The sequence below is a fragment of the Scyliorhinus canicula genome, chromosome 17, assembly GCF_902713615.1.
Source record: "Scyliorhinus canicula chromosome 17, sScyCan1.1, whole genome shotgun sequence".
Classification (NCBI taxonomy): Eukaryota; Metazoa; Chordata; class Chondrichthyes; order Carcharhiniformes; family Scyliorhinidae; genus Scyliorhinus; species Scyliorhinus canicula.
This window is the reverse complement of record NC_052162.1, coordinates 114,812,236-114,826,617: the sequence shown is the minus strand read 5'-3', so window position 1 is coordinate 114,826,617 and position 14,382 is coordinate 114,812,236. Positions and strand designations below refer to the sequence as shown.

The 14,382-nt window shown below is 49.5% G+C and overlaps 1 protein-coding gene and 1 pseudogene across 1 annotated transcript; one reads left to right on the top strand and one right to left on the bottom strand.

Annotated features, from left to right (window-relative positions):
• The first annotated feature begins 418 nt into the window (after positions 1–418).
• On the top strand, positions 419–1,199 carry LOC119952234 (zinc finger protein 239-like). Its single transcript, XM_038775886.1, has one exon. It carries the CDS (start codon positions 523–525, stop codon positions 1,114–1,116), a length of 594 nt encoding a protein of 197 aa, XP_038631814.1. The 5' UTR covers positions 419–522; the 3' UTR covers positions 1,117–1,199.
• A 2,326-nt stretch (positions 1,200–3,525) lies between these two features.
• On the bottom strand, positions 3,526–4,643 carry LOC119952201 (annotated as a pseudogene).
• Between the last annotated feature and the right edge of the window lie 9,739 nt (positions 4,644–14,382).

Here is a 14,382-nt window from a genome sequence, read left to right as displayed (position 1 = left end):
TCCCACAGCTTAACACATTTATTTGTCTGGCTGGAATGGAGGGAGTGTGTGTGGGGTGGAAAATTACAGTTTTGGGAGAAACAAAAGGGAAAACAATATTCCATAAAAACAGAATTGTCTTTTCTGAATTTCTATCCTGTACTGATAATTAATTTTGGAAACTCCTTTTACAGGATGTTTAAAGAGGAAGATTTACAGACAGAAATCTCAAACCAGACATCATGTCAGCATCTGCCAAAGACATTCAGATTCACAGGGCCTGAATATCATTGGCCTTGAGTCTCGAGGGAGAAATGTTTGTTTTGACGACTTCAAAAGATTTTAATCATCAGTGTGACTGAAAGAGCACTGAGACACACAAGTGGGAGTGTTACAGTTAACTGACTGTGAAAATAACTTAACACAGCCTGAAAAAAAAATCACACCATTCATAGCAGGGAGAGACTGTGTGTGTTGTGTGTGTGTGTGAGCCAAGCCATCAACCGATTCCCAAACCTGGCGAGTCACATAAACACCAGCCAAATGGAGAAGCCATGGAAATGTGGGGATTGTGGGAAGGGATACAAAGCCCCATCTGAGCTGGAAATTCATCGACGCAGCCACACTGGGGAGAGGCCGTTCACCTGCCCTGAGTGTGGGAAGGGATTCGCTCGGTTATTTAACCTTCAGTTACATCAGCGAATTCACACCCGGGAGAGGCCATTCACCTGCTCTGAGTGTGGGAAAGGGTTCACCAAGTCATCCAACCTGAAGTTACACCAGAGAGTTCACACTGGAGAACGGCCATACACCTGCTCTCGGTGTGCAAAGGGATTCATTGATTCATCCACTCTACAGAAACATCAGCGAGTTCACACCAGGGAAAAGCCGTTCTCCTGCTCTGACTGTGGGAAGGGATTCGCTCAGTCATCCCACCTGCAGACACATCAGCGAATTCACAATGGGGAGCGGCCTTTTACTTGCTCTGCGTGTGGGAAGGGATTCGCTCAGTTATCCAACCTGCTGTCACACCAGCGGGTTCACAGTGGAGAGAGGCCGTTCACATGCTCTGTGTGTGGGAAGGGATTTATTTGTTCATCTGAGCTGCTAAGACACCAGGGCAGTCACACTGATTAGAGACTTTTTAGATGCTCTGACTGTGGGTGTTAATTGTATCTGTTGGGTTTCAGTATACACAGTATTGATTAGATTAGGGGTGGGCAAACTATGGCCCGTGGGCCGCATGCGGCCCGCCAAAGGTCTTTATGCGGCCCACCAAGTCATTAAAAAATTTTTTTTTTTTTATAAACTTTAAAAAAAAAATTTTTTTTTTTTAAAGGTTAATGGGGGGGGGGGGGGGCTGTTGGGTTACTTACTGGTATAGGGTGGATACGTTGACTTGAGTAGGGTGATCATTGCTCGGCACAACATCGAGGGCCGAAGGGCCCGTTCTGTGCTGTACTGTTCTATGTTCTACATGAGGCGCCCAGAATCATAACCGGGTGAAGTAATCATTTTACTTAATATACTATGCGGCCCTTTAAAATTGTGAATTTCTGAATGTGGCCCTTGCACGGAAAAGTTTGCCCACCCCTGGATTAGATGGTTACTTGAGCCATTCTTCATTCCCGGTGGGCACTGCGGGGGTTGAGCTGCATCATTGACTCACAAGATAACATTTTAGTTTCAAGTTTTATAACTTTACTTTGGTAATTTGTTTTTTGTTTCACTGCCTATTCAATGTTATTTGTTTTAAAGGAGCAGAAAGAGACACTGACTGACATCAGGTGGTGTCAGGTGGTCTATAAATGTAACATTTCACTCTGTGAACAAATCCACACCAAATAGAGATTGAGTCCACCCTGAGACTGGATTTAAAAAAAAGTTTTAGCAAATCTCCCAGATGATTTCTGGCAGGAGATTTTTTCTTTTATTTTCACAAGATTCTTAATACAACTGCTAATGACGAGAGAAGAAATGAGTCATTGATTATACATAGAATAAGAGTTCAGCAAATACCCAGTCTGTGTGAATAGATGAACAAATACCCAGTCTGTTGCTGAATCCAGCAATGGGAATAGAATTAAAAATATATACTTGACTGTCGGAAGTTTGCTGACAAAGTTGGTCAATAATTATTCCTGTTGACCAGTAATATATCAATTTCACACCTCTAGTGTAAATATCTTTTTCTCTCCAAAATACTTTTAATATTTGTTTTGAGCCTATTGGTTACTGTAGAAACCAGGATTGGCTAAACCCAGCCAACTGCACCATCTAGTGGAGTAATCTCAGACAATGCAGGGTGCCAACTGCACCATCTAGTGGAGTAATCTCAGATTGCAGGGTGCCAACTGCACCATCTAGTGGAGTAATATCAGACTGCAGGGTGCCAACTGCACCATCTAGTGGAGTAATCTCAGACTGCAGGGTGCCAACTGCACCATCTAGTGGAGTAATCTCAGACTGCAGGGTGCCAACTGCACCATCTAGTGGAGTAATCTCAGGATGCAGGGTGCCAACTGCACCATCTAGTGGAGTAATCTCAGATTGCAGGGTGCCAACTGCACCATCTAGTGGAGTAATCTCAGACTGCAGGGTGCCAACTGCACCATCTAGTGGAGTAATCTCAGGATGCAGGGTGCCAACTGCACCATCTAGTGGAGTAATCTCAGATTGCAGGGTGCCAACTGCACCATCTAGTGGAGTAATCTCAGACTGCAGGGTGCCAACTGCACCATCTAGTGGAGTAATCTCAATTTGCAGGGTGCCAACTGCACCATCTAGTGGAGTAATATCAGACTGCAGGGTGCCAACTGCACCATCTAGTGGAGTCGCGCAGAATTACAGTCAAAGCCTGGTCGACAATGGTTGATAAACCCATGGTCATCCTGTGGTATTTCCAGTCCGTGTTGTCAGCACCCCAGCTGCTCGCTGGCTGAGGTACACGGTTGCGTTCCCTCTGGGCATCTGCTGAGGTAGCTCTCCAGGGTCGTACACGGTGTTAGCTCAGCCATTATACTCCCTACAGTTAGATATCTCAGTGGTCCTCAGTCCTGAAGCTCCAGCTGCGGTAAGTGTGAGCAGCTTCTGGGTTTGTGAGGTGGGGTTGGTGTGCCACGGCTGAGCTGACAGGAAGAGAAGCGGAGATGTAGCTGTGACCCTTTGCGATGGAGTGTGTGAACCCCTCGTCCTTACCAATGTCAAACCAACACGAATTTGCTGCTTGCTATCACTGTCCTTCAGCTAACAAACCTTCAGTCAATTCCTCAGCACCTCACCCAATTGGGGTGGAACCGATTGTTCACACCGGGCAGAGACGAGGCAGGTTCTGAGGAAGGCTGGACGAGGGCAGGATCAGCAACTCACATTTTTACTCCAGGAATTGCATCCAACTAACCTACAACAAAATTCCCTCTCCAGCCTGAACACCAGGCAGCCTGGCCAGGATCGGCACATTCCCGGATAGATCCTGTGACGAGTAACCGGAGATTGTTGTCACTTGTGTTCTACATTGTTTATCAAGGAAGCATTTCTTTTTTTAACAAATCACTTTTATTTTTGTAACAAATTACACATTCAGCAACACAACAGGGGTGAGAGTAACAGTGGGAGAGATCAGAGCCACATGATGGGAGCTGCCTCGTTCACTGATGCTGTGGCCGGGTTCCACATCTTCACCCAGCAACAGATCTTGAAGCACATAACCCATTCCTGGTGACAGTGTTTATTCCAGTTTAATATTGACAGTGCTTAATGCTTCAACTGCCCAGCGTAGGTACTGTTCTACACTCCCATACATCCGCTTCATGAACTGCTGAACGAACGCTGGGAATTTCTCCTGCTGAATACTCTCACGAATAAAGCGCATCAGGTTCAGCTGGTAGGCAATGTTATGGATGGTGATGTGATGGAGGGCGGCAGTGTCACTCCTGAACAGAGCGTGGAGATATGCTCGAGTGTACCTCTTACAAGTCGGGCATTCACAATCCTCATCGATGGGCCCGAAATCCTTGGCATATTGCCTGTGCTTCAACTGCAAAGATCCCCAGGGAACGAGTGCAGATCCAAACTGCGCTGTGCGTGTGGGAAATACACAGTCAAACATGTCACAGCCCACAGCCACACACACCACCAGATCTGTCGCATACCCGACTCCCATTAGGTAACGTGGTTTCTCGGGTGGGAGGTACTCTGTGCTCAGCTTCACCATTCTCCAGAAATGATCCTTCTCCTCCCCGCCACTCAATCCTCCGATGGCAAAACCAGAGACGTCACGTTTAATCATCTGTCAGACATTTCTTCCGCAGTTCAGCATCCAGACCCCCCTGGATAATGGCAAATAGACTCTGCTGCCCGGGATTCATGTTTGCTGCAATGCAGCGATCCAACCAGCGAACAGACCTGAACATGGCTTCCTCCACCCTCGGCCCAGTCACTGTACTGCTGACAACATCATCCAGCCTCATGCCCAGGTGGTAGGTGTTGCCCAGGCAGATTTGGCAGCCCAGCGCCTCCAGCTGCGGGACGGCGATTCCCTTCAGGGTTCCCTGGGTTCCCACCGGCATAAACACCGGGGTGTCCAGGGCTCTGCAGGCGGCACAGGCGGGCCCGGCTCACCGGGCAGTCGGTGCGGCTCAGAGTCCGGAGCGAGCGGTGCGGGAGGAGGCCTAGTCCCGCCCACCGGCCCGTCACCAGGGCAACACCGGAGGCTGGATTCTTAATGGAAGTTCGAGCTCACACCAAACTGAAAGGTGAAGGAAAATACACCACCACTTATAAAGGGGAGATCAGGAATCAAAACCTCCATTCTGTTTACAGACCAGTAGTGAGAGGAGAAATCAGGGCTGTTTAAATTAATTCCCTTCCTTTCTGACATGGAGTGGAGTGGGGTCAGGAGGTATCTACCTGTAATGTTTCACTCTGTGAATAAATCTATACCAAATACAGATTGGTTCCAGTTTCTTCCTTCACCAAAAGACTCTCAGGATTATATTATGGTAATACACAACCCTTATATGGTGAAGGTTGGCAAATAACATTTCAGACAGAATCTTACAATCCCAGTAGTTTTTGTGGGAAATAACTGAAGCGAGTGGAAATTGTCAGGGTCTGATTACTCGCCGATGTTCTCGGAGTCTGAGCCATACGACCAGTGGAAGAATGAAGTGGAGATGTGGACAAGGGTTACGTCCCCACCAAGGAGGAAACAAGGTCCGGCCTCGGCATTCTCACTTCCTAACAAAGGAAAAATCAGAAGCAAAGTATTCTGGGAGCTGGGCGCCCGTCAGTTGGATCCTGATTAAAGTTTGGATTTTCCATTCGGGTTTCGTTGATGAGGTTTACAAGAAAGATGATTCATTGGATATCTATGATGCATATTTGGACTTGGACAGATTGTGAATTAGGGTGAAAGTATCTTTAGCAGATCTAGATAGGGGGCTGGTTTAGCTCACCAGGCTAAATCACTGGCTTTTAAAGCAGGCCAGCAGCACGGTTCGATTCCCGTACCAGCCTCCCCGGACAGGCGCCGGAATGTGGCGACTAGGGGCTTTTCACAGTAACTTCATTGAAGCCTACTCGTGACAATAAGCGATTTTCATTTCATATCAATCAATAGTCAGAATTGGAACAGCACTAATAGGTGAATGAACCCCAGGAATGACTGGGGAACAATTAGCAGCAGTTTCAGGTCCGACTGAAAATATCATTGTGATGAACTTCCCAATGTGGAAAACCAGGGTCATCAAAGTGACACATGGCAGAGAGAATTCTGAGGCTGAAGGTGATGCTGATCAGTCTGAAGGAATTGTCTTCATCACAAGGAGCTTTGGTCCAGTATTTTATTTAGCGAATGCAAAGTCCCCCAGCCGAGCAGTTTCTTCTGGTCCTGCTGTGTTGAGTGCGGATAGGCCTCCGCTGTGTCTGCGGATTGGACATTATTCTGTGAGGTGAGCTGGTACTAATGCCCCATCTGTGGAGGTTGGTCAGGCAGGGGCCCTGGCCGGTCCTGAACCTGTTAAGTGTGGACCACTCTTTCCTGGGAAGGTTGAAAGCAGGCAGCTGTTGGGTTGGGTTTGAGATCAGGTCCTTGTTTGTCAAGTCCAATGATTCCCATTCATTTGCCCAGGTGGAATTTGCGTTGATGTCCTGTGTGGGAGGATTTTTCCAGATTGGCGCCTTGATGGGAGACATACTTTGGGTGGGCTGAATACATAAAACATACATAGAAAATAGAAGCAGGAGGAGGCCATTCAGCCCTTCTAGCTGCTCCGCCATTCATTATGATCATGGCTGATTATCAAGTTCAATAGGGGTAAGACTTCTGGTGGTAGCGATGTGCTGAGCGGACACACATCAGGTGGCTCTCCTCCCAAACAAACCCAACAGAGGCAATTTATCGGAAATTCCGGCTTTAAAAGCCCACCAAAATCCATCCAAGGGTGAAAGACGCAAGGAAGGAACATGCTTGGCAGCAACAAACAGAGGGGATGGTGAGATATTAGGAGCAGCAGCGAAGGAAAGGGGCAGGAACTGCGGGTGCACAGACAGGAGGCCACACGAGGCGAGGCGGAGGTTCAGGCGAACCTGGAGGGGGAAAAGCCGGTGAACTATACTGCGGAGCAGGACGCAGCGACCCCCCCCCCCCCTCCCCCACCCCCACACACTCAGGGGGACTAATGGAGAATGGTGCTGGAAAGAGAGCTAAATGCCATGAAGGTGATCAGGATGGAGCTCCACACGATGATGAAGGTGATGTCAGAGGCGACAAACCCAATGCAGCGAACCATCAAAGGCCTGGGAAGGAAGGTGGAGGCACAGGAGAAAACAATCCTGGAGTTGGAGAAAGCTGCCTCGGACCAGAACGACAGGGTCGAAGCTCTGGAAACGGAGGTGAGAAGGTTGGTGACGGCCCAAGGGAGCCGAAGAGGGAAAGTGGAGGACCAGGAAAACCGGTCCAGATGGCAGAATGTCAGAATAGTGGGTCTGCCAGAGAGGATAGAGGGTTGGGTTACAGGGATAGGTTGGAGGTGTGGGCTTAAGTGGGGTGCTCTTACCAAGGGCCGGTGCAGACTCGATGGGCCGAATAGCCTCCTTCCGCACTGTAAATTCTATAATTCTGTGAATACCCTGAGCCTTCCCTCCATATCCATTGATCCCTTCAGCCCCAAGAACTGTATCTAATTACTTCTTGAAATTACACAACGTTTTGGCCTCAACTATTTTCTGTGATAGTGAATTGCAAAGATTCACCAGTCTCTGGGTGAAGAAATTTCCCCACGCCTCAGTCCTAAAAGGTTTACCATCCCTTATCCTCAAATTATGACCTCCAGTTCTGGACTCCCCCACCATCGAGAACATTCTTTCTGAATCTACCCTGTCTAATCCTGTTAGACTTTTGTACGTCAGCCTGGTTTCTATTGATGTGATCCGATCAGTGCGGTCGGAGAGGCTGTTACGATCCGATCAGTACGGTCGGAGAGGCTGTTACGACCCGATCAGTACGGTCGGAGAGGCTGTTACGATCCGATCAGTACGGTCGGAGAGGCTGTTACGATCCGATCAGTGTGGTCGGAGAGGCTGTTACGATGCGATCAGTACGGCCGGAGAGGCTGTTACGATCTGATCAGTGTGGTCGGAGAGGCTGTTATGATCCGATCAGTATGGTCGGAGAGGCTGTTATGATCCGATCAGTACGGTCGGAGAGGTTGTTACGATCCGATCAGTACGGTCGGAGAGGCTGTTACAATCCGATCAGTATAGTCGGAGAGGCTGTTGCGATCCGATCAGTGTGGTCGGAGAGGCTGTTACGATCCAATCAGTATGGTCGGAGAGGCTGTTACGATCCGATCAGTATAGTCGGAGAGGCTGTTGCGATCTGATCAGTACGGTCGGAGAGACTGTTACGATCCGATCAGTACGGTCGGAGAGGCTGTTACGATCCGATCAGTATAGTCGGAGAGGCTGTTACGATCCGATCAGTATAGTCGGAGAGGCTGTTGCGATCCGATCAGTGTGGTCGGAGAGGCTGTTGCGATCCGATCAGTATGGTCGGAGAGGCTGTTACGATCCGATCAGTGCGGTCGGAGAGGCTGTTACGATCCGATCAGTACGGTCGGAGAGGCTGTTATGATCCGATCAGTATGGTCGGAGAGGCTGTTATGATCCGATCAGTACGGTCGGAGAGGTTGTTACGATCCGATCAGTATGGTCGGAGAGGCTGTTATGATCCGATCAGTACGGTCGGAGAGGCTGTTACGATCCGATCAGTGTGGTCGGAGAGACTGTTACGATCCGATCAGTATGGTCGGAGAGGCTGTTACGATCCGATCAGTGTGGTCGGAGAGGCTGTTACGATCCGAACAGTGTGGTTGGAGAGGCTGTTACGATCCGATCAGTGTGGTCGGAGAGGCTGTTACGATCCGATCAGTGTGGTCGGAGAGGCTGTTATGATCCGATCAGTGTGGTCGGAGAGGCTGTTACGATCCGATCAGTATAGTCGGAGAGGCTGTTACGATCCGATCAGTGTGGTCCGAGAGGCTGTTACGATCTGATCAGTATGGTCGGAGAGGCTGTTACGATGCGATCAGTATGGTCGGAGAGGCTGTTACGATCCGATCAGTACGGTCGGAGAGGCTGTTACGATCCGATCAGTGTGGTCGGAGAGGCTGTTACGAACCGATCAGTATGGTCGGAGAGGCTGTTACGATCCGATCAGTATAGTCGGAGAGGCTGTTACGATCCGATCAGTACGGTCGGGAGAGGCTGTTACGATCCGATCAGTGTGGTCGGAGAGGCTGTTACGAACCGATCAGTATAGTCGGAGAGGCTGTTACGATGCGATCAGTATGGTCGGAGAGGCTGTTACGATCCGATGAGTATGGTCGGAGAGGCTGTTACGATCCGATCAGTACGGTCGGAGAGGCTGTTACGATCCGATCAGTATGGTTGGAGAGGCTGTTACGATCCGATCAGTATAGTCGGAGAGGCTGTTACGATCCGATCAGTATAGTCGGAGAGGCTGTTGCGATCCGATCAGTATGGTCGGAGAGGCTGTTACGATCCGATCAGTGCGGTCGGAGAGGCTGTTACGATCCAATCAGTATGGTCGGAGAGGCTGTTACGATCCGATCAGTGTGGTCGGAGAGGCTGTTACGAACCGATCAGTATGGTCGGAGAGGCTGTTACGATCCGATCAGTATAGTCGGAGAGGCTGTTACGATCCGATCAGTACGGTCGGAGAGGCTGTTACGATCCGATCAGTGTGGTCGGAGAGGCTGTTACGAACCGATCAGTATAGTCGGAGAGGCTGTTACGATGCGATCAGTATGGTCGGAGAGGCTGTTACGATCCGATCAGTATGGTCGGAGAGGCTGTTACGATCCGATCAGTACGGTCGGAGAGGCTGTTACGATCCGATCAGTATAGTCGGAGAGGCTGTTGCGATCCGATCAGTGTGGTCGGAGAGGCTGTTGCGATCCGATCAGTATGGTTGGAGAGGCTGTTACGATCCGATCAGTGCGGTCGGAGAGGCTGTTACGATCCGATCAGTATGGTCGGAGAGGCTGTTATGATCCGATCAGTACGGTCGGAGAGGCTGTTACAATCCGATCAGTACGGTCGGAGAGGCTGTTACGATCCGATCAGTATGGTCGGAAAGGCTGTTATGATCCGATCAGTACGGTCGGAGAGGCTGTTACGATCCGATCAGTGTGGTCGGAGAGACTGTTACGATCCGATCAGTATGGTCGGAGAGGCTGTTACGATCCGATCAGTGTGGTCGGAGAGGCTGTTACGATCCGATCAGTGTGGTCGGAGAGACTGTTACGATCCGATCAGTGTGGTCGGAGAGACTGTTACGATCCGATCAGTATGGTCGGAGAGGCTGTTACGATCCGATCAGTGTGGTCGGAGAGGCTGTTACGATCCGATCAGTATGGTCGGAGAGGCTGTTACGATCCGATCAGTATGGTCGGAGAGGCTGTTACGATCCGATCAGTGTGGTCGGAGAGGCTGTTACGATCCGATCAGTGTGGTCGGAGAGGCTGTTACGATCCGATCAGTGTGGTCGGAGAGGCTGTTACGATCCGATCAGTATGGTTGGAGAGGCTGTTACGATCCGATCAGTATAGTCGGAGAGGCTGTTACGATCCGATCAGTATAGTCGGAGAGGCTGTTGCGATCCGATCAGTATGGTCGGAGAGGCTGTTACGATCCGATCAGTGCGGTCGGAGAGGCTGTTACGATCCAATCAGTATGGTCGGAGAGGCTGTTACGATCCGATCAGTGTGGTCGGAGAGGCTGTTACGAACCGATCAGTATGGTCGGAGAGGCTGTTACGATCCGATCAGTATAGTCGGAGAGGCTGTTACGATCCGATCAGTACGGTCGGAGAGGCTGTTACGATCCGATCAGTGTGGTCGGAGAGGCTGTTACGAACCGATCAGTATAGTCGGAGAGGCTGTTACGATGCGATCAGTATGGTCGGAGAGGCTGTTACGATCCGATCAGTATGGTCGGAGAGGCTGTTACGATCCGATCAGTACGGTCGGAGAGGCTGTTACGATCCGATCAGTATAGTCGGAGAGGCTGTTGCGATCCGATCAGTGTGGTCGGAGAGGCTGTTGCGATCCGATCAGTATGGTCGGAGAGGCTGTTACGATCCGATCAGTGCGGTCGGAGAGGCTGTTACGATCCGATCAGTACGGTCGGAGAGGCTGTTATGATCCGATCAGTACGGTCGGAGAGGCTGTTACGATCCGATCAGTATGGTCGGAGAGGCTGTTATGATCCGATCAGTACGGTCGGAGAGGCTGTTACGATCCGATCAGTGTGGTCGGAGAGACTGTTACGATCCGATCAGTATGGTCGGAGAGGCTGTTACGATCCGATCAGTGTGGTCGGAGAGGCTGTTACGATCCGATCAGTGTGGTCGGAGAGACTGTTACGATCCGATCAGTGTGGTCGGAGAGACTGTTACGATCCGATCAGTATGGTCGGAGAGGCTGTTACGATCCGATCAGTGTGGTCGGAGAGGCTGTTACGATCCGATCAGTATGGTCGGAGAGGCTGTTACGATCCGATCAGTATGGTCGGAGAGGCTGTTACGATCCGATCAGTGTGGTCGGAGAGGCTGTTACGATCCGATCAGTGTGGTCGGAGAGGCTGTTACGATCCAATCAGTGTGGTCGGAGAGGCTGTTACGATCCGATCAGTACGGTCGGAGAGGCTGTTACGATCCGATCAGTATGGTTGGAAAGGCTGTTACGATCCGATCAGTATAGTCGGAGAGGCTGTTACGATCCGATCAGTATAGTCGGAGAGGCTGTTGCGATCCGATCAGTATGGTCGGAGAGGCTGTTACGATCCGATCAGTGCGGTCGGAGAGGCTGTTACGATCCGATCAGTATGGTCGGAGAGGCTGTTATAATCCGATCAGTACGGTCGGAGAGGCTGTTATGATCCGATCAGTACGGTCGGAGAGGTTGTTACGATCCGATCAGTATGGTCGGAGAGGCTGTTATGATCCGATCAGTACGGTCGGAGAGGCTGTTACGATCCGATCAGTGTGGTCGGAGAGACTGTTACGATCTGATCAGTATGGTCGGAGAGGCTGTTACGATCCGATCAGTGTGTTCGGAGAGGCTGTTACGATCCGATCAGTGTGGTCGGAGAGGCTGTTACGATCCGATCAGTATAGTCGGAGAGGCTGTTACGATCCGATCAGTATAGTCGGAGAGGCTGTTACGATTCGATCAGTATGATCGGAGAGGCTGTTACGATCCGATCAGTATAGTCGGAGAGGCTGTTGCGATCCGATCAGTACGGTCGGAGAGGCTGTTACGATCCGATCAGTGTGGTCGGAGAGGCTGTTACGATCCGATCAGTGTGGTCAGAGAGGCTGTTACGATCCGATCAGTGCGGTCGGAGAGGCTGTTACGATCCGATCAGTATAGTCGGAGAGGCTGTTACGATCCGATCAGTGTGGTTGGAGAGGCTGTTATGATCCGATCAGTACGGTCGGAGAGGCTGTTATGATCCGATCAGTACGGTCGGAGAGGCTGTTACGATCCGATCAGTATGGTCGGAGAGGCTGTTACGATCCGATCAGTGTGGTCGGAGAGACTGTTACGATCCGATCAGTGTGGTCGGAGAGACTGTTACGATCCGATCAGTATGGTCGGAGAGGCTGTTACGATCCGATCAGTGTGGTCGGAGAGGCTGTTACGATCCGATCAGTGTGGTCGGAGAGACTGTTACGATCCGATCAGTATGGTCGGAGAGGCTGTTACGATCCGATCAGTGTGGTCGGAGAGGCTGTTACGATCCGATCAGTGTGGTCGGAGAGGCTGTTACGATCCGATCAGTACGGTCGGAGAGGCTGTTACGATCCGATCAGTGTGGTCGGAGAGGCTGTTATGATCCGATCAGTATGGTCGGAGAGGCTGTTACGATCCGATCAGTATAGTCGGAGAGGCTGTTACGATCCGATCAGTGTGGTCGGAGAGGCTGTTACGATCCGATCAGTGTGGTCGGAGAGGCTGTTACGATGCGATCAGTATAGTCGGAGAGGCTGTTACGATCCGATCAGTATGGTCGGAGAGGCTGTTACGATCCGATCAGTATCGTCGGAGAGGCTGTTATGATCCGATCAGTATAGTCGGAGAGGCTGTTATGATCCGATCAGTGTGGTCGGAGAGGCTGTTATGATCCGATCAGTATAGTCGGAGAGGCTGTTATGATCCGATCAGTATAGTCGGAGAGGCTGTTATGATCCGATCAGTATCGTCGGAGAGGCTGTTACGATCCGATCAGTATAGTCGGAGAGGCTGTTATGATCCGATCAGTATCGTCGGAGAGGCTGTTCCCAGCTTTTCTCTGTGGCACCCCGTGTTCCCAGGATTTTACTCAGATTTTCCCATTTTGCAGAGATATGAGCCGGGGCCTCCTCGACCGATTTCTTTAATCCCACCGCCAAGTTTTGATGATGTTTCTCTAATCCGGCCACCACAATACGGCCAATATCGTTGCCATCGGCAACATATTCGGCAGGAGAGAGGGAGAGCCGCCCTCACCACCTTGTTACTTACCGAACCCTGCGACACCTCGGAATCTGAAGAGTAATCGCATCTTTCTTGTTTTATTCCTTCCTGGGTATTTCCGGTGGGTTTGTATCTTCCCCAGTCAGGTTGGTGGGTTTGGAAGTTCCCGTCAGCGGCCGCTGTGCCTCAAACCTATATTTAGAACCCGTGTGTCCCCCTCTCCTAAATACGTCACTGAGTCCCCCAGCCTCACATTCCTGTCCTCGGCCTGCTGCAATGTTCCGGAGAAGCCCAACATAAGCTGGACCAACAGCCCCTCATCTTCCCATGAGGCACTTTACAGCCTTCTGGGCTCAACATTGAGATCAACAACTTCACACCCTGAACTCTCGCCTCCATTTTGATCTGTTTTTTTGCCGAGTGCCTGTCTGCATCTTGTTTTCATGTTTATTACTTCCAGACAGAGCTGTCCTTTACTCTGCCATTAACACTGACTCTTGACCAATGCTTTGTTTCTTTACTACAATCATTACCTCTCCCTTTGCCTTTTGTTCCAGGACATTTTTTCACATTTAATCTCACCCTCCCTCTAACCAATCCCTGACGAATGGAACCCTGGATATCAGTTATTCCTTCTCAATTCTCAAATAACAGAGATCAAGTCTGTGCTTTTTGGCAAAGTCCCCTTGTACTTTATTTGTCAGCTGTGCCACTGGTAAACTTATTTTCAATACAAAATGTAAAAAGTTTCCAACTAGACCTGTAGCAAGCTAGTCAGATTGATTATCTTTAGCGAATACAGTAGTGAGTTTTCATTCAATTGCAGATCATGGTAATTTTCAAATCATAATACACAGGATAAAATAACTAAGTAATTTAAACAAAAGAAAGATGGTGATTAGCAGAAGCAAGCAGCAAAGGAAATCGGTTTCAGAAATATAGATGGGGTGATCCCAGGATGAGTTTTTCCATCTCGATAAGTGATTTTTAAGGAGATTATTATCTTAATGTCTCGCCTTCTTTTTACTTCTGATTGGCTTTAACTAATTTATAATTTCCTCAATTCAGCCAAAATGTCTGTCCCTCAATTTAAGAGATATTTGCATTTAAATGTATCGATGCAAATTTCCGATTCCATCGCTTGCCAATTTTGCAAAATATCCACACCTGCATCTAACATTAATTGAAAAACACAGTTTTAATTCAGACATTATCACCCTAGACTGGCTGTTACCATAGAAACTGGACTAATCGTTCTTAGGATAGCAACACCAGTTCTTACGATACAATGGGGCCTTTTAGCTAGTTGACGTCACTGACCTTGCAGATGTGAAACTTAAGAAATTAAAGTGTATGATCT

What these genes read in the sequence shown, in the direction of transcription:
- LOC119952234 (XM_038775886.1), top strand. Translation starts at nt 523, where the DNA reads ATGGAGAAGCCATGGAAATGTGGGGATTGTGGGAAGGGATACAAAGCC.